The sequence below is a fragment of the Chroicocephalus ridibundus genome, chromosome 5, assembly GCF_963924245.1.
Source record: "Chroicocephalus ridibundus chromosome 5, bChrRid1.1, whole genome shotgun sequence".
Lineage (NCBI taxonomy): Eukaryota > Metazoa > Chordata > Aves > Charadriiformes > Laridae > Chroicocephalus > Chroicocephalus ridibundus.
In genome coordinates, this window is record NC_086288.1 from 52,599,709 (window position 1) to 52,620,930 (window position 21,222).

General features: G+C 37.0%; 1 protein-coding gene across 5 annotated transcripts in view; it reads left to right on the forward strand.

Moving 5' to 3' along the window:
* Positions 1–21,222, forward strand: part of RGS12 (regulator of G protein signaling 12) — an 89,723-nt gene that overhangs the window by 11,470 nt on the left and 57,031 nt on the right. For 4 of the 5 annotated variants that reach the window (XM_063335791.1, XM_063335790.1, XM_063335797.1 and 1 more), the window contains exon 3: positions 13,104–13,223. In XM_063335791.1, coding sequence (XP_063191861.1) covers positions 13,104–13,223 — 120 coding nt within the window. Of the gene's footprint in view, positions 1–13,103; positions 13,224–14,271; positions 14,419–21,222 lie in introns of those variants that run through there. The other variant, XM_063335796.1, reaches the window with a different exon arrangement.

A 21,222-nucleotide genomic window follows, 5' to 3' on the forward strand; every position in this document is an offset into this window, starting at 1 on the left:
TATTCCTTTTGCGCTGTACTACTTCCTTTGCTCTTGCCTTGTTAGTTCCACCTTTTTCAGCGTCCCACTAAGTTTCAGTTACCTACTCATCCTTTTGCATGATTTTGGGTTACACAAAAAAAAAAAAAGCACCATAAGCAATATGAAGACATCAGGGGATGTTAATATTGGCAAGGGACTTGAGAAATTGCTGACCAGGGAAGCATTCCTTCCCCTCTAGACTAAATTAATCTAATACATTTGATTTTGTTCAACCCTCACACTCTGTTGTCGGGCTAGTGCCTGGCCAAAAATATGTCTACCCATTACTGTTTTAAATTAAATTTTACTGGGAAAATACTCCTTTTTTCCACTGGAAAGCTTCATAAAAGTCAGTTTGGTCTTTGGATTTTCTCTCGATGAGGACAGAATCTTAGGCATTGACCTCTCAACACTTTTTTAAAAAAAAAAAAAAAGAAAATAAAAAAAGAAAGTCTGTTTTAATATTGTGGAGGCAAGCGTAACATTTAAGATCACAAGAGGTTTTACAACCTGAGCTTAATAGCTAGTATTTGGGTACTAGGTTTATTCCAAGTGAATGTGACCAATCTATTACAAATTAATTAAAAAGCCTTTTAAAATTTGGGGCCTTGATTTTTAGAAACCCTTTTCTGCTTCACATTTGTTGTAAGACTTCTGTCTTGACCACATTGTTTGTGCTCATGAAGAGTGAATTTGTAAATTGATCCTGTTTGTAGATCTTAGAGGAAGAAAAAATAGATAATCTCATTGTCTGAGAGTCACTGGACAATAGTATTACAAATACCTTTTTTTAACCTTAAAACGTATCAACTGCTTTGTAACCTTCATGACTTAAGCTACTGAGAATATTGTAAAAATGTAGAAGAGAGAAGAAAGGTAAGCAGTGCTGTGGGGTTCACTAATGAATCTTTCCTTGCTAATATATGTTCTGGGTTACTATTATTGTTATTCTGTTTTGATCAGAAGTTTAACTATAACTACTTCATAGTTGTCTTTGTTTCTAAAGCAAGTATTACTGAAAAAGTTATGCTGTTCAAGTTAGAAATGGAATAGTTGGGTTTTTTGTGTGGAAATTTACAATTTTCTTCAAATATAAGAATTGCAGTTTTTAATGTTGGTAACTGGATGGTGAACTAACTGAAAGGCAGATATTTTAGATGCAAAGACAATGTTGGCAAAGCTGTGTGGTTCCCATATTTGTTTTTTGTTGTATAATTACATGTTTTTTTCCCTTTCCTCTACAATTCTGTTTGCTCACTAGCTTAAATTATTCCACCCCAGCTGTTTATAAAGCAGAATTAATGGCAGCTGGATTGCTATTCTTATGCAGTACAATTTAATGTTAACCATTGGAATTGTAGGCTTTGATCTGATTTGAGACGTATGTATACCTTAAAGAGAACTCAACTGAAATCCCAAACACTAGGCTGGATCTGAGAATGTGCTAACATGAATTAATCTGCGAAGAGGCATTTATATAAAATAGGTCCTCTGATACATTTTGCTATGAGAAAATGAAAAGCAATTAAATGTTTAGTAATTTCATGCAGCCTTTTCATATGTCATCTTCGAAAAGCATGTTTTAAAAAAAATGATAAGTTCTAGGATCTTTTAAAATGTATCAATAGCCAAATGGGTGCTTCTCTCTGAAAAAGAAATTAGATAAAATATGGACAGTAAATGTTGACTTTGTGAAATTTTCTCATTTCAAATTTATGTGCTAGAGATCTAGAACTTTTCATTACACTTGAATTTAAATGTTTTCTAGATCAAGTGTGGGTTTGTACTCCAGTTAACATCATGACAATTAAGGGGAGATGCAGGCATCTAAGGATTTCTAAGCTAGTTTTGAGTTGCAAAGTCACCGGAGAAGGTAGCATCTTGAGAAACAAAGAGAAACAATGAAGAAAACAGTGTGGAGAAAACTAATTAGCACAGAATGAATTGAAATAATGCAAAATGGCTTTATTTTAAGTATTAAATGTAGAAGCTTTGATATAAGAGATTATAAAATTATTGTCTGACCTTTCAGTTGTACAAAGGTACAACTTGCAGTTGTGAAATTTAGAGAAGAAAAGGATCTGTAAAATACCAGTTCTTCACTGGAGAAGAAATAGATCAATATGGAATATATCAGTATTGTGGGCCCATGCAAACCTCATGAAGTTCAACCAGGCCAAGTGCAAGGTCCCACATCTGGGTCATGGCAATCCCAAGAACAAATACAAGCTGGGTGGAGAATGGATTGAGAGCAGCCCTGAGGAGAAGGACTTGTGTGTTGGTGGATGAGAAGCTCAACATGAGACAGCAATGTATGCTCGCAGCTCAGAAAGCCAACTATATCCTGGGCTGCTTCAAAAGAAGTGTGGCCAGCAGGTCGAGGGAGGTGATTCTGCCCCTCTACTCTGCTCTCTTGAGACCTCACCTGGAGTATTGCATCTCGCTCTGGAGTCCTCATCACAAGAAGGACATGGACCTGCTGGAGCAGGTCCAGAGGAGGGCCATGAAGATGATCAGACGGCTGGGATCTCAGCCCCTCCTATGAGGACAGGCTGAGAGAGTTGGGGCTGTTCAGTCTGCAGAAGAGAAGGCTCCAGGGAGACCCTATAGCAGCCTTCCAGTACCTAAAGGGGGCCTGCAGGAAAGATGGAGAGGGACTCTTTGTCAGGGAGCGTAGTGATAGGATGAGGGATAACAGTTTTAAACTGACAGCAGATAGATTTAGATTAGCTATTAGTAAGAAATTCTGTACTGGGAAGGTGGTGAGACACTGGGAACTAATAATATTTACTGACATTATCTACTTGAACCTTATAGCAATTAAATCACATTAATGAGCAATAACAATGGCAGCATATTTGAACCTTCTACCGTAGAGCAGGTAGCCCCTCTCCTTGTATGCTGTGAGAATAATAATTCCAGAGCTGTAGGAATACAGGAATGGAGGAACTCTACTGATTCCTTGCCTGCTACCACCAGCAACCATGTCATATAATCCCTTCTGTAAATATGTGAACCTGTATCTTAAAATGAATTAGGTGTCTAGTCCCCAGAATTGTATGAAGAGCTGCATTACAGATGGGATTGTCTATAGGATTGCTTCAGCTCTGGGACCCCAACACATAAGAAAGACAAGGACCCACTGGAGCGAGTCCACAGAAGGGCCATGAAGATGATCAGAGAGAGGGCTGGAGCACCTCCTATGAGGACAGGCTGAGAGAATTGGGGTTGTTCAGCCTGCAGAAGAGAAGGCTCCAGGAAGACCCTATAGCAGCCTTCCAGTACCTAAAGGGGGCCTGCAGGAAAGATGGAGAGGGACTCTTTGTCAGGGAGTGTAGTGATAGGACGAGGGGTAATGGTTTTAAACTGAAAGAGGAGAGATTTAGATTAGATATCAGGAAGAAATTCTTTGCTGTGAGGATGGTGAGACACTGGAACAGGTTGCCCAGAGAAGTTGTGGATGCCCCATCCCTGGAAGTGTTCAAGACCAGGTTGGATGGGGCTTTGAGTAACCTGGTCTAGTGGGAGGTGTCCCTGCCCATGGCAGGGGGGTTGGAACTAGATGATCTTTAAGGTCCCTTCCAACTCTAACCATTCTATGATTCTAGGAACAAAAGTCTTTAATTAACAAAAATAAAGATGGAATTGCTAAAACTTACCTGAAGTGTCTAAACAGAAACATGGAAAAATGGAGCTTCGAGAAAGACTTGAAAATTAATCCCATCAATAAAATGGCCATTAAGAATTCAATAAGTTTGCAAAGATAGTATCAGAGAAGGATGTTCTACATCATTCTATCTCCAAACCAAATTTTACCTCTTTTAGACAATCATGTATTATCATACCTTCCATACACTTAGCAGCTGTACCTTTGAAAAACATACGTTTGCACCCTGCCTTCCCTTCCACCCTGCCTTCTACAGGAACAATATTCCATCACTTTACGATGTTGGAAAGGTTTTTTTTTTATTTTCCAGTCTGAAATTTAGTCATGGCCACCTTCTACCCATTTCTTCTGCTGCTAGTGTCTCCCTTGTTGAAAGTGACTGTTTCTTCAATGTTTAGCTTTTTGTTTGTGCATAGAAATCATATTCTCTTTCGGCTTTCATTTTGTCTGATATAAAGTGCTTAGTCTTTTAGTCTTCTGGGAAGTAAAGTTTTCATTCTCTGGATAACTTCAGTAGCCCTTTTCTGAAACTACTCTAGTTTAAATTCTTCTTTCTTAGAGCTGCATGACCAAAATTTTATGCTTATTTCCTGGTCAAGCTTTTGTGTAATTGTAGTGTAATTTGCCTGCCTTTATTGTTAATACTTTATACAATACTGCTTCATATATAATTTACTTTTTTTCACAGCACATAGCATTGATGGTTAATACTTATTTTGTAATCAATCAGTAAAAACATCCATATGTATCAGATGAGAGATCCAATATTGAGGTCAATATCGTATTTTGGACACCAGCCAGGAGCAGCTGCTTAGAAAAAACACGGAAGAGTAGTGAAAAATACATCCTTTTAATTTTCGGCAGCACGTGGTTTAGAGACTTTCCTCTGATAGAGACACCGTCCACATCATTCTGTGTACTAACCTTTGTGAACATTTGTTCTTGAATTTGTTGTTTCTTAAACTCAGTTGTACTTTTGGCATTCCTGGTATCACTTGACTTATATATTCTGCAGTTTAATAGCATGGAAAGAAAACAGTACATAATTGTACTTTCCATATAGTTTCATTTCGTACCTGCTAATATTTGTCATGAGAAATACTGAACAGTCTTACTCTATTTTCTTTTAGTCATTTTATTTTGTTTTAAACCTCAGCCACCAATCACTTATTTTCCAAGCAGAAGTAAACTTAGTCTCCTCCTACACAAAATTTTTTTCATAATTGTAATCTTTCTCCCTTAGTTGTACTAAATTACTTTTGAGATGGGTTGACCAGAACTATAAGCAGTTTTTAAAATGTGTGTGCAAGCAGTGTATTCATAAAGCTTATTTCTTGATTTCTTTCGCTGTTCTTATGATTCTTCATTTGCCTTTTTGATTGTTACTGATTATTGGACCATACTGACTTAATGTTCCCGCTAATGCCTACCTAATGTTCAAGATGATTTGGAACCAATTGTTATGTGTGTACTTGTAATTTTCTCCACGTTTTCCCCTAGTGTACTCAGGTCTTTCTGTTCCTCTGCAATTTCCAACTAATAGGCTTCCAACTCATACAAGATACTATTATCTAGTTATACTGAGAAAATGATCTTACTATTCCATCTGCATTAATACCATCAGCATGCGGGGGTTTTTTGTTTGAAAAGGGCTTAGGATAGTACTGAAATGTAGGTGATCAGTGTTTTGTGCCTAGTATCCTTAGTAGAGGAGACAAGCAATAAATTTCATTTACTTGGATGTCCAATGTGACAGGACAGCCTCTTTTCTATGTCTTCCCAGAGTGCATAGAGATCTTACATGAAATTTTTACGTCATTCTTGATGATATGATGGGCTTAACTGCCATTAAAAATGCCACTGTAATGGTTAGAAGGCAGTGAAACGTGTCATTATCATATGATTAGTAAAGAGGTGTTCTTAAAAGTGATCAAATTCATTGACCAGTAATGGTGAATAATACCATTTGAATCCTTTGTCATAATGGTGCCAAAAAAATAAAAAATCATTACAGGAATTGCAATGTAATTAAAGCCTGTGGAAAAGATGTCTGTAAAGTCTGAATGATGCTAGACTTTTTTAATTAACCCTCCCCCACCTATTCCAGTTTTGTAAGGTGATGTTAATCCATGATGATGGCAGCAGCGCAGGGCAGCCTGGAGAGTTTTGCTTCATTCTTGGTTAGTTCCATAGCGTATGGAGCCCTCTGCCACAGTGTCCCTGCTACTACCCCAGGACTTACTGCTCCTGTTCCTGTTATGGTCCACGGGACTGGACCACAGCAAGCTCTTTTCCCATTTACCTCCTGGATTCTTTTATCTCTTTAAGGGTACGAGAAGTCCTGAGCCAACATAGCCCGTTTTTCAATCCATCCTGTTCTCAGGCACCAGAGACCCTCACTTTGCAAGTCATGCAAGTCTGCACTGTCAGATTTTGGGTGGAGGAGCATGTGACGCTGGCTGATAGGATGAGGGGTAAAGGGGGTCATGGCCTACAGCCTTGCCTGCTCTGCATTGCTCTGGTGGGGTGGTCACTCAGCAAACAGCACCCATAATTGGGAGAATGGGCACTTAGGGATGGTAGTGGACAGCAGAGGAAGATTAAGCCAAATGATCCAGAGCAGAATTTGAGACTAATGTTGATGACAGAATAGTATTTGTATCAACTACTTTGTTCTATGATCCTCCACGACTTTCAGTATTTTTTTGAGATTTTGTGCACTGACTAATATTGGCATTACTGTGGCATCCCTGTTTCCCAGCCCTTTTCAGAAGGGTCTAAATCAGGAACTGTCTTTCTGAAGTCTTAAACCTGTGTTATTTGTAAATATGAACTGCCACTCCAGACTGACCCTTCTGCTGTTTAACATCTGAGAGTAAATTTGGCATGTTTTGAATATCCACAGAAGTTTCAGATTATATTATCTATGTATCTGGGTTCTCAACTATTATGCACTTTACCATACAAAGTCATAGAGTCAAACCTAAAAACAGTGAGTTTTTAAAAGCTTCAATAGCTGGAAATAGGGGTAGGACAAATTAAAATTTGATGATTTTATAGTTAGTATGATTAAGCTCTGTGACACATAGAAGGTTGCAAATATGGTATTAGCTGAGCTCCTTGAACTGAGGCCTTTTAGATGGTGCTGTTCCTTTTTCTTTTTCAATAAAATCAGTGAATATAAGCACCTTCCTTTTGTCATGTGCTTCTTAGAGGCAATTAATCAGAAATAAGTACTCAAATTGAGACTACTTGTACGGACACTCATAGACAGAGTTTTTGTTAAAAGAATTTAATTTATTGGACTTTTTGTATAGGGAGATGCTTACCTGGGGAATTGACAAGAGTGGTTTAGCTGGACTGTATAAGACTCCCCAGACTGTTGTTTTGGTGAAGTTTTCTAATCCAGCTGGCAAGCAGTCCCACATGACCATTCTAGCACACGCGTGGTCCTTTTTTATTATCATAAATAGTTAGGACAGAGGACAGTATACTCATTCCATTTGAACAGGAGGAGGAAGTAATTTCTATCAAAATTACTATGTACCAGTAACTATATTTTTGGTTTAGAGCTCTTATAACTTTGTTCATGACATTCAATTACTTACTTAGGCTTTTTTTCCTCAAACATTTAAAAAAATTATTTCACTCGCATGCTTGAGAACCTTGTGAGATTAGCTTTCATTGTGAAAGAGTTTTTAAAACAGCTGTCTGTAAATGTAGATGATCGGGCTTGTTAGTAATTTTTATAAACTTTTTAGAGGAGCTTCCCTTCTTATATTTTACATTTCCCTCTTCCTCCTCTTCCACACAGCAGCCAAAATCTTGGTCCCATAAGATTCAGCCCCTTTAGTTTCCCCTCAAGGTCACAAACTGTAATGTGTTTTCCATGAAAAGATTAAATTTGCTAGATGTTGTAAAGCTGGCCTAAGCCTCACGGTTTTTCTTTCTCCTTTTTTTTTGCCCTTTCTGGATTCCTGCTGCCAGCTCCCTGTATTATTTTGTTGTCAAGGATGCTTGAACACCTAGCAAAAATCTCCCACTTCCTTAGTCTCTGGTACTCCAAGAGCAGACAGCGTTCTTTCCTTGCTACCTCCTTACTGCTCCTCCAGCTTTAAAGCTCTTGTACCAGAGGAGAGGAATTGCATTGTTTTATTAGTTGTATCCATATATTTGAATGAGAGGACAATGCATGTTTAACCATGGAGAGGCACAAAGACTATGTGGTACAAAATGGAAATTTCAGGTTGTTACGCATGGCAATTTGTTAAAAAGTTATAGTACTTGATAAGTGCATTTGCTGTAATATGAAAGAGCATGATACTGTTCGTGCTATAGCTGGGAATTTCTTTAAGCTAATCGAAGATGTTTTCTAAAGGTGTTTGGTTTCTTTGAGTTCTGAATAATTGATAAGGTTTCATCAACTTGCTCCTGTGCACTCAAGCTCCAGGTTAGAGTATCGTATTGACTATCATAGTTTCACGTTGCGTTTCTTTGGTAGTACCAACTTTGAGTTCTTGTCTTGCTCAGGCCAGAGTAGGCAGTGAGCATCGACTGTCTGTGGATGTGCGTTAGAAACAGGATTATTTCATTTCGTAAACTATAGTTTATTGTTAGTGGAGATGAGGGGGCAGCCTGCTGCAGTCTGGGAACTGGCATGAGTGGTCAGATTTACATGCAAAGTCCTTTAGCTAGCACAGCTGCTGACAAAAATGTTGTATGAAACTACTGCCTAACTTGTTTATCAGTTAAAATTGCTTCTAAAAGTCTATTCTTTTTCTTTCTGCCTTTAAAGAACTAGATTTGTGCAAGTCAGCTTGTATTGGATCATTTTTGTTCTTTCCCTCTGTTTGCAGTCTAACGTGAGTCAGGTGCTTCTTCACTCCCTCTGTCTTGCTAATACATGAAGTACAACATTTTCCACTTTCTCATTTGTACTCCTCTTGTACACCTTTCTTCTTATCAGCCAGAAACTGTTCTCACTTGGTCACATTCACAAACTGCTGCTATATCAATCCTCCTCTGGTGACTTGTTTTTAATGCCTTTCTCGTCAAGTAGATTAGGAGGTAGCTCATCCACAAGGCCAAATAAGCAAGTTAAAAATTAAATTAAAATAAAAAAAGGTATTGAAGACTATAGTTTGGTAAATCATTTATGGTTATTTCAGGGGAATGTATTTGCACTTACCATTTCCTGTTAGCCTAAGGAAAAGGGGTGATCTAGTCATATATTAAAAAAAAAATTATGCAGACCCGTTCATTGTCCTGCTTTTTCTCTTATGATTATGCATTGAACTGGTATTTAGTCCATGCTAGTTTACAGTTTTTACTTTGTTATAAGAACAGAAAAAGGAATGGATTTTTTTATAGCATCAGTGTGTTAATTCCTTTAATCCTTTGTTTTTCCTCACCATCTGCCAAATCATAACAGGATAAAGGCTTTTAGAGGTACGTTCTTTTGTACTTGCACCGTAATAGGTAGTAGTAGCAGAGTTGTAAGTATTTTGTATGGCAAAATACAGAGGATGTATTGCTGTAGCACCTGCTTTTCACTAATCAACTTGTTTTCACAAATTTCTGGGCTTTTCTGTTTGTTTCTGCCTTCCTAAAATGAGGACACTTAGTGAAGTATCAGATGGACTTTGGTTTCTAATACTGTTCTGTGATAGGATTTCTTAAATTTTCTTGAATATCTAGATATTTTTAGAGTTTTCTTTTATAGATTCAGCAACACAGTGTTTCTGGAAGAGAATCTTTAAGATACAGTAGTAAATAGTTCTATGGGTTATAGGCAATTTGTATTTAAAAAGACCCCCAGCCCAATGTTCACATAGCAAAATTCAGTGTTTTAGTGTGAGAGCTAATAGTGAATGAAATAGCATTTTCTTGTTGTACTGTTAGTATATATAGTGTACTGTTTTGAATTTTTTTTAGGCTCATTTAATGTTTTTTAATACCTGTTTAATAGTACAATAAAGGCTTTTAGAAGTATGACAATTTCTTTATGTCTAACAGACTGCAAAATTTACATTAATATTAGTCATTGCAATAGTGATCTCTCTTTGCTCAAATACTGTGGATTTCTTTAGCCATGGTGATTAGTACATTCCAGTTGCAATGGCTGTTCTCTCTTCAAGTAATGGATGCTTTTATTTCCAGCTCTTCAGAGTCCTGTGGAAAACATTTGCCAAAATGTTGCTGCTGTTTGCTTAAGCTATGTGATTCTTTCTTTATCTGTGTATGCAAGGCAATTTTTTTAATTGATCCGCAGAAGGAGGTCTGCCTTCATAGTCTGAATGTCTGGAATAGAGTCAAGAAAGGATGAAAAGGGAGACTTCTCAGCACCATTACCAGAAAATTAAATACTTTGTGAACTGCAGTCTTTTTTTTTTTTTTTAGGAATGTCTTCCTTAATTTCCTAGATTATTAATTTGATTCTTCAGAGTAAGGAAGAGATTTTTGTCAGTTGAAAACGTTTTCCTAATTGCAATTTTTATCCAAATAGGTTGAGGAAATGGTTACCTCAGTGAATTTTTATATTTTGTAATCGTTTCTTAATTACTGTTTTATTCTTAGGGTCTTTTTTTTCCTGCCCTTATCTCTACCATTCCATCCAGGATTTAGAAGTGAGTTTTGTATAAGAATGTCAAAAACCTTCAATAAAAATTTTGATTGGATACTAATTTACTGTTCCCTTTTCTACTACCACACAATTTGCAAGTGTTTTTTGTCCACTCTCCCTCTTTGTCTTTGTTATGCTTTTCACCACAAATAGGTAAGCAGCATTTATTTCTAAAATGAGGCATCTGGTGATAATTAATCTTATCTAGAATCTGCTTCTCAGTGGAATCTAATTAGATTTGTCTTCAGGCAGTTTGTTCCTCTTCCTTCAATTTGTAATGTTACTGTTTCAAAATCTTTTGAGTGTATGTTCTCTAGTCGTATGTCTTAACTTCCCAGGATCACACACGGCAATCCCCACTATTACTTAAACATATACTGGACAGTTTATTTTCTTTTGGGGCTGCATTAGAAAGAAAAGGGAAAATGTATTTGTTACTCAAAATAGATACAACTGCTATTGATAGTTTTTTTCCCTTTGTTTCCTTTCATGAAAGATAAAGTTGTCTGAGGAATGCATCTTGTTTTGAGAAATACACGAAAGACCATTAAGCAAAATCCATACTGTGTTAACTATTTCATTAGTTTCAAAATACCTGTTGTACTCACACTAATGATGTCATTAATTTCACTAGCCTTAGAATTTTCTGAGCTGTTTGTAGTCTGATAATTTTTTCACTAATTCACAGATTAAAAATTTTAAAATTGCAAAACTGATGTGGTCATACTTAACTAGTGGTGAAATCTAGTAGTTGTACACATATTCAGGCTGCTTTAACAGGAACACACTCATATAGGAGAAGCCATGTCAGTGTTTTGGTATGTTATGCAGTAATAGTAATGGATACTGCGGAATTTAGTCATGGGTTAATGTGGAGTTCACTGTTTGACACAGGTTACTGCATTAGGTATAAGCTGTCAGTTTAGACAGCAAAAACCACTGTGACTGTAAGGTATTCACCAAGGGTGACCCACCTGGATGAACAGGTGATTTTAAAAGTTGCTCAGAAAGACAGGCACTATCCTCATTCCAGTGGGTGCTATCTGTGAATGTTTACAGAGAGCAACTTTCCTGTCTTCACATTTAGTTGATCATTTTAGCAAAAGCCATTTTAGCATGTTTATACTGCACTTGTAAATGTTCTTTTAAAAACCTTAGAAGCTAATCTCCAGTTGCCAGATTTCTAGTTTTCCGTGGCAGAACGTGCCCAATTTTCTTCTCAGCCAATAACCCCCCCGCCTTAGTAAACTGAAAACTCTGAGGGGAGGAGATTTCATGTAAAAATGGATCGCTTTTAATACTGAATGAAGAAGCTGGAGTTTCAGCCTGTTGCAGTGATGAACCCTGCTACATACTTTGGATCCAGACTCCTGTATACTGTGTTAAGTCTTCACAATTCTATGAGCTTGTAAACAGTCTGTTGTGAGTGCTGGTGACAGTCAGAGCCCTGTTGCTGAAGAATAGTGTTGACTCCAAAGGAATAAGCAAACAGGCAGACAGCTTCTGTTGGATACCTTATCTTTTATTGCAGTAAGGAGGCTGTCTAATATTCTTGATGCTCTTCTCTACTTTGTATGAGGGGTTGTTAGCATGAGACTATAAGAATGTGAAATATATGATTGTTCTTTTTGTTAATTTGATGTATGTAGACTTTCAAACAACTTACCAAAGGGATGCCAAAATATTTCAGAATTGAGAACACAGCAACTTGTCCAAAGGAAGAAACAAATACAAATACAAAATTCAAGAAATATAACAAAGCTGCCAATAAGCAATTTTAAAAGTACTAATAAATATATTTTTAAGCTTACTGTGATGAAAAAAATGCTGAAATAAAATAGAAGAAAATTTACTCTGAATTAAACTCCGTTATTTTCTAAAGCGAAAAAGCGTTGGAAGACAGGGAGGAATTTTCCCTGCACTGAATGTCGTTACAGTGAAAGGAATCCAAAATTTCAGGCACATAATCACAAGTTTTCATAATGTAGTGAGTTTATGTACATCTGCTTAGCACCAGTCACTAACTGTGTGCTTAGTCTTAGGTTTACTTACACTTTGCCAATTAGCATAAACTAGATATGTACATGCTGAGCTGTTGTAGCCTAACTGACATCTGGTGACTTTTTAAGGACAAAGAGTATGATTATGGGGAAGAGAGAAAGCCATTAGATTTAATTATTGCAGCACCAATTCTAGTCATGGAACATCCAATGAGGTAGTTTCTTTCCACAGAACAAAAGTTCCTCCATTTTGTACTGTGTGATTTAAAAAGTTTAATTCGACAGTAGGAAGCCTTTAAAAAAAAAAAGAGTAGTGAAAGTAAGATATTTAAAAGTGTGGAGAAAGATTCCAACAGAAGCTGGGTGAGATGATTTCTAGGATGGTAATTTTCTATAGAAAGAACAAATATTTTGACATTGTAAATATTTTCCATTAAGACAGTAAAGAGCTAGAATGGTCTTGTTTTTAATTAAGCTCTGTATACTAATACTGACATGTAGTATTTGTAAACTTTAGCAACCGAACTGATGACTCATGTTTATACAGTGCCTTAATGCTGAATATTTATGATATTTGACTTGAGACTGGAAAAGTCATAACTTTAACAATTTTAATACGTGATTTTACAGGGGCACGGCAAGTGACCAGCGTCCTGTTACAGGTTTGCAAGTCCATCTCCTTAGAATTCTGTACCTATCAATGCTTAAAGTTCAGATGCTGTCGCTATGACCAGCAATGTACTAAAATTAAAGAAGTAAAATAATAATAATACATATTTCCTGTTTTGTTTAGGGTGCAAAATTTGGACATCCAATGGGATTAAATCAGGCTCCTCCCCCGCGTTCTTCTGTTCGAAGATCATTTGGAAGATCTAAGCGATTTAGTATTACTCGGTCTCTGGATGACCTTGAGGTAATCAGCTTTCACTTAAAACTTTCTAAGTGAGTCCTGGAGAGGAATTTACAGTAGTTAATGCTGATCATTAATGAAATAAAGTAATATCTGTAGTGTAATAAAGTTACTAATCATTACATGACATTTTTGTGAGGGGAATAGAGATTTCAGGTATTGTCTGACTTTTTCAGTGTTTCCTTAATAATTTACACTGATGCCAGCAGTGACCATTCTTTCTGTGGGAAATTTTAACTTTATTTTACCCACCACAGTTGTTCATGTAAAGCAAAACAATACAGTTTTGCTGACCAAAATGTTCATCATATCTTAGAAATCATTGTATCATGATATCATATAAAAAACCCAAATGCTTATCATACTTGTTTTTCATTAAGCTGATGATCATTGCATTGAGAAAATTTTGGGGGGGGGAGTTAAAATTTGTTGCTGGAGCAGCAGCAACTTCCTAAGGAACGTAGCTTACTGAGTATGGAAAAGTTTTAAAAAATGCTTAAATAGGTTTTTACTCTTTACATGTCAGCCGTTGAGAAAAGGGAATTCCTAATCAGCTTGGTGTTGGTCATTGGTTATGGTGATTTTGGGTCTTTCTGAGGGTAATATAACAATGCTGTTTCACATCTGGTATAACATCAGCTGATGCCTGGGCCCCAGGGGCCAAACCTTATTGATTCTGGTGAAAACATGGAATGAAAAGCCATCTGAATTTAAAAATATGCTCCTCCTGCTCTGCTGAGAGCCTCCCTCAACCAGCTGTAGGAATGTGGCTTCATTTGTATCTTATCTTCTTGCGCACTTCCTTGGGAAAACCTGACCCATAGTGATGTGAAGGCAAATAGAGACATTTTTCCCTTACCCCTTTATCGTGCTTATCTGTAAGAACATTTGTGGTTGGGAAGAAACAAAACATATGTGCAGAGCTCTTGGCATAGGAGCCATGTAATGCATATTATACTGCTCTCTAGCATGGGAGGGAACGTGGCACACTGATTTCTCTAGATGGGAAGGAGGTGTTTAAAAAGCGTTTGAGATGGGAGGAGGAAAGAAGGAGATATTCTGAGTTTGGTGCCATGGGAAAATGTAGGAAGAATGGCATTGCACTGACTCTGAACTAAAGGAGAGGGGAGCTCAGTGCACTGGATTTTTAGGGAACAGAATATATGGAAGGAGCTTCTGGCGTTCTTGGGGAATGCAGGTAGGAACTGTAATTATTTATTTCTCAGATGCTTTAAAGGACATTTAATACAGTAATACAGTAAGTGCATAACTTTAAAAAACAAAAAACAGAGCAAGATGCTCTGGATAAAGTTGTTTGGGAGCTGTCTAGCTACATCTTCTTCATCAGAAAATAGCAATTCTTCTAAATTAAAAAGCTTGCTACTATATATTACCAGTTTTGACAGAATTTCTGGTCACAGTAAGAGAGAATCCTCTCAGAATATGTAAGAACCTAGTGCACTTGCAATAGGAAGAACGTGGTTCAGCCGCGTTCTTCCAGGTTGACATTTCATAGAGATTTATGTGTGTATCTCGTATTTTGAGAGAGTGTTTTAAACACTGTTGTAGGAGCTGTTTTACATTGCATAAATATTCAATAAAATAGGGATGTGGTACTTAATTTCTGTTAATTTCAGAAAGATGTCATAGGCACTGGCCTAAAAAGTCCATTTTTCTCTCATTATGTCTTAGTTGATATTCATTATTGTATACAAATTGAGTAGCACCAACAAGAGGGGTTGAGAGGCTCTCTGTGTTACCCAGTGTCCTAATTAGGATGGGGAAACTTACATTGTAGGTCATGGTATGAATCGGAGAAAGAAACAATCTGTATCAAAATCTGTATTTGGATGAATGCCCTGACTACATGTAGCTTTTTGGGTGTGGATGGCTCTCCATCAATTGCTTCTTTTCACTTTGAAATCTCTTTTTTTTCATCTGCTTGTCATTAGAGAATGATATCCTAGCCACCAGGAGAAATACCAACGCAGAGAAGAATTTCAAAAACTTCATAAGTAAGATAGTGTTGAGGTGTTTCAATTTTGGTTCTAACTTTAACGTTGCTACTGCAGCCCTTTTCCCAAGTACTGTTACATAAAGTGTAGTAGAACACAATGTTGTTCGTACACATTTAGATTATCTCAGGCCATCTATTTAGAGTTACTGGAAGAGGAAATAACAATACCAGGAAATTCTTAGAGACTCCACCTTTGGAATAATGATCACGGACATATTATATAGGCTACTTAGTTTCTTTTGTATTCTTTCCAGTTATCTTAGCAGAATGGATAAGGTACTAACCCAAACATGAAATTTGAAAATGAATATGCTTCTCTCAGCTTGTGGGTTTGATTCCTGCTGGCATCCAAATTAGTCATCTAAATTGAGCAACATAAGTAGGTTCCATGAAGTTTCTTTTATGGGCATATGCTGAACACTGTTCATTTGCTTATAGGTCTGAAGAAGATTGTATTTGGATTTTTTGTGAAGTATGAACTTGCTCCTCTTGGCTTTGGACCTGTAGTTTGTGAAATACTAGCCGTCAGTTTTGCTGTCTTCTGCCATAAGGTGGCGCGATTTCTTTGCAGTTTCTTTTTAAATCTATCCAAGCATAAAACGTATTTTTATCGATATTATTTTAGTAAATAAAAATGTATTGCAAGATAAAATGTCACCTTTTCTTTTAAATTCTTTATTATTATTATCTAAATTGTTGATTATGGCTGGCTATACATGCAGAGACAATATTCTTATAAGGTTAGAGTTAGCTGTAATGATATAGTTGCCCCCCCTTAAGCATTTTCCTCTTACCTGCAGAAAGTGAGTTGTACATAGGAAAAACTAGGCAAGTTTGTAGGATTAACCTCTAGATGCTGTTTTTACTAATAGAACCTGTATACAAGATTATTTTAAATCCGCAGGGATCAAAATAGGATGAGAGCACAAAATTAATGGATGCAGTTGTACTGAGACTATTGTATGGGAAACGTGTCACAAAATGCACAATTTTATTTCTGAACTGTGGAAATTGAGCTTATTGATACCAGGGCTGAATATGAATATCTTGTAAGTTGGAACTGCATTCAGAAAATTAGTGTGTCTGTTATATACCTTAATTATGTTGTTTTCACAAGAAATGTATTTAGAACTTTTTCTTTATTAAATTGCAAGATATTTATTAAGAACAGACACATTCCTATTTTGTATTTATTACTAAATTTTCCTACATGAATCAACTGTCATTATGAAATAATATCTGTTAACAACCATATTAAAATTCTGTGATTTCCACCAATTTTACTTTATAGCATGCTTCCTGGTTCATATTTTTTTTTCATATTCGCAAGGTGTAGCTTAAGCTAAATGGAACTTGCCATGATTTAGGATTATTTGATATTTGGACTGGTAAGAGAGCATTACCCTATCTTTCTTCATACTTTTTTTCCCTGTAGATAAGTGCCACTACTCTCATCCTCTTGCACGATTCTGTCCCGGCAAAGACACTGTTTATAGATTTATAAACACATTAAAGGTGACTCTGTGAGACTGCAGAGACTTATAACACTGCCTTTGTAAAAATTTACATTAAACAGAGTAATCCTTTTATTGATGAACAGTTTTGGAACCAGATTCCATACACTTTCGACTGTAGCTCGTTCTGTTCATATCTTAGTTTTTCTTGAGGTCTGTAAAAATGGGGGAGCCTTGCAGTATTCCCTTGAAGACAACAAATTTAGGTTCCTCCTCTCCAAGGAAAACATTCAAAGCTGTTGTGTTTCCTGAAAATCATTGTAGCACTTGTACTTTTGGTATTTTGCAGTGGTTAAAAATAAGGCAGAATATTATCATGAGAGATGTAATGAATATTGTTAAATAATCTTTTCATGTAGAGATTTTTGTAAAATTAAAGACTATTTAATTCTTTTAAGTAAATAGCAGGACAAAAAAGATGTGTGTTGCTGCTTTTCTTCTGGTCCTCATCCCGTTTTGGAAACCTTGAAGCTATATCCCATATGAAAAAGAACATTTGTTGGATCAAATTTCTAGAGTTTAGTAATTTTTCAAAGTTGGAATGTATCATATATTCCTTTTAAAAATCAGTGTGAGGAATTTTGTTAGAATGTTCTATCTTAATTATAACCATTAATAATGTAGCATTATTAGCTGTTATTATAGATAATAATGCTTGATATTTTTTCTGTTTTGTTAATTCCACTGAAGCAACTTTTTTTGCATTTCATCTGCTAATTAAAAGCGTACAACGCATCTCTTTGGTATGAGGTTTTTATACTAATGAATGACATGTCTCTGCTGGATATTAGCTTTGGCATCTGTGGGTGGCAAAAACCCCTAAATGCTCATTTGACTTAATAATGAGTTTTTAAGTGGGTACCTGTCTTTGTTTGACTTATTTAAATAATCAGACAAAGCTTACACAGGGAGATAATAGCTTATATGAGACCAACTAGTATACTAGGAAAACCAGACAAGAAGAGCTAAACATGCCCCAAACTTTTCCCACCCTGTCAGTTGATCTAATAAAAAGTATTAATGCGCCCTGCAGAGCTTGCTTCACTGATGTTCTTAGATCATCACCACAGCCACAACGCCACCACTGTGGCTACTGTAATTACGTGATTGAAATCAAGAGGCCTCTTCATTCTCAGCTTATATTTGTGAATTTAAAATTTGAAAAGAATGTACATTTTTGCCTTAGGTTTCACCAATTTTTTTAAGCTATGATAACTCGCCACGGGCTGCCAGTATACACAGGTTCCACCATGTACAACCCTTAAGTATTGCATATTTTGCATGTATTTTGTCCGAAGTTTTATCTAAGATGTAACTGACCAATTGACAATTTTGCTGTCTGCTTTCATGGAGGTGGAGAAAAGGCCAGTTGTGAAATAAAACTGCATGCAAGAATAAAGTCTCCATTTTTGTATGTGAAAGGAAGTTCTGTATTTCTAGCATGTTAATAATAGAGTTCTTAAAGGGCTACTCCTGTCTTACATACATACATTCTGAAGGCTGAATGCTAACACAGTCCAGCGCCTGGCATGGCTCTTTGGAAGCCTCATGGATCTGTGACCACAGCCTAGGTTTTGTTTCTTGTTTCCCTTTGCTAGGACCTGTCTGGTGTGGCTCGATGGAGGAGCAATGACTGACAGATCCTGTTTCTTGGAGTGTGCCACCAGGGGTCAGCTTTTAAATCAGTGCGAAGCATAAGATGTATGCTTAGTGATTTTACAGTCACTTGCTATAATAGCCCAGACCCTCTTGTCGAACTATAACATATAGCTTTAAATAGTGTAAGTTAGTCATGACATTAAATGTTGATTTCTTTACCGTGAATTACTGTAGCATATGTGGTCATGGGGCTGATCCATAAGGCATTGAAAGCATGCAGTGGTTTTTGCAAAGCATTCTTCTGCTCTGTTCAGACCTTTGACTGTTACAGTCCTGGCTGGAGTTGTTTACCTGCTGTGCTGCATAGTGGCTGCACACCTCTGCTGGTAAATGAAACACTGCCAGGACGCGGGGGCAGGTGGGGGATTGCAATGTTTGTACTGTCACAGTGTTAGAGTTGTCATTTATGTGGCTTCATCCTGGGCCAACTACTGCATTTTCTCAAATGTTTTCAGACATGGTTTAGATGTTAGCCCTAATAGCTATTATCACTGTGCCCAGCAGGCAGTTTGGACGCAACCACCTTTATTGATAGGAGGTTGTGAGACCTTGGTGGTATGATAGTGGCCAGAAAGCACCAGTTGTCTTTAGAACTACGCAGTAGCTTATGGCAATATTTATTTGACTAGTAGTGATATAGTGATATAGACAGAATGTCTGTAGGTTATTGTCATCTTGTTCTGGATGATGCCTATGGTGACCCTTAGTCTCTTTTTTTTCTTTTTTTTTTTTCTTCTTTTTTTCTGACGTCATTCTTAATGTGCTTAAAAGATTTACAAGAACATCATTCCTCTAGACTGCTCTGTTAAGAATTTCAAACTCTTTTCAGCGTATTCTAGAGGATTTTCTCCAGGCTTTTGCTTTGGCATGTGTGATCTTATCAGGTACTTTAGTTATATCCATTGTTACTACCTAAAGGAGTTACAACATCATGCTAACGCTATACATTCATTAATTTTTTCCATGATTGTGCACTGGCATTAACCTTAAGTCTTCGCTGGTATTTTATACCGTACCATAATGTTTAAAAATTACCAATATATGCTCCTAAGTTTTCCTTACATCTGTAGACTTTATCATGGAAAGTTCTTATGTTCTTCACACTGTTTTTTAAGGTGTCAGAGGCACAAAGGTGCCTTGGTCAACAGATGAGTACAGGTGTCTGTAACCTCTTGTTTATCATGAATTGGAGATATTTATCTCTAGATAAAATCCAGAATGTTAAACTGTGAGATTTTTTTCCATACACTGAGAAAAACAGGATTTTTTTTATTTTTCTGTGCTTGCAATTAGTAAAGTGACTGTACTTTTGTAATTTTACTGTTTACTCTTTTCTACTGCTTTCGGGTTATTTTCTTTACTTCAGATTGTGGAGAAATTTGCCATATAAATTTGCTTGTAAAAGGCTGAGTAGTCAGAGAATGTGCTGAGAGCCAGATCTCATCTCTGCTTTCTGAGGTGCATATGGCACTGCTCATCACGGCAGTGCTCATCCCATACTTTGGTGCCTCAGAAGAAAGCAACAGTGTTGCCTAGGATGGATTCTATAGGGAATTCAGTCCCCATATGTGCAAAGACGGTTGGCACTGTATGGAGAAATTTCTCCCTGAGGAAGCAATCAGTACATTGTCCGACCCTGTCATTCAAGTGCTGTCCAAGCCTTATTGCCTCTGGGCTTGGCTCTCCAACACAAGCCAATTTCTGTCACAGATCCAGAGGCGCAGTATATGTTTTCAGGGACTAGATGAGAACTTGTAGTCTGCTTAAATCCTCAGTCAGCAGGCCTTACTTCTTGTCAGTAGACAGTTTGGCCATTCTTAAGACGTGTGATTAAATGGACATAGGTGAATTCATAAGCTTCAATGTCTCTGATGCAGTCACCTTTGTGGAACTACAAGGATCAGCCAGGGTGAACAAGTTAGGGTAACTACCTGAAGTTACAGAGGGGTCTTATCCATTAGTTCAGCAATATAAGGTATCAGACCTTCATTTTGGGTCTGTTCCTTTGGTTCTGGGTTTTTTTTGTGTAGTGACGAAACAGTCAGTGCTTGTTGGATTGGGACTCTTGGTAGGCAAGCAACCTCTCAGGGGTGTCTTTCTCCATAACCTTTGGTACCTAGCATTCTTTTAAAATTGTGCTTGCTCTCTTTGAACTAAAACTCTTTGCTTTCCTGGGTCTAATTCATGAGGCGTGTTAACCACCTGACATTAAGGCATAGTAATAGCTTACAACACTGGGGTCTGTTATTGAAACCTAGGATTATTTGCTGCTTAAGGCTGGCCCTTGCTTCAATTGCTTGTGTTACACTTGTTGATTCAAGAGCTTCTTTTAAGGCTCCTCCCAAGAAGGTGGGCAGTGAGGTGAAGTTATTCAAGGTAGTAAGGACAAGAGCAGTCTCTGAAGATAAGAGCAGGCTGCTTTTATAAGACTGGATGACTGGACAAAGAAATGGCAGGTGAAAATGTATGCAGATAAATGTAAAGCAATGCAAATGAGGCAAAATAGTCCTAGCTTCATATATCAAATGATATATATACGTCTCTTAGCTGACTGTTTCCTCTCACAAGTGAAGTCTTTGAGTTATGAGACAGTTGCATGAAAACACCAGCTCAATACAGTAGCAATAAACCAAAATCTTATATTATGAATTATTAGGGAAGGAATAAAGGAAGAAGAACATAATGATTCTATTGTATATATCTATGATTTGCCCACAGCTTGAACGTTATGTTTTGGTCTCTCTATTTCAAAAAGGCTACAATATATTAGAAGTTGAAAAGGTTGAGAAAGGCCTAACAAGAGCACAAAGTC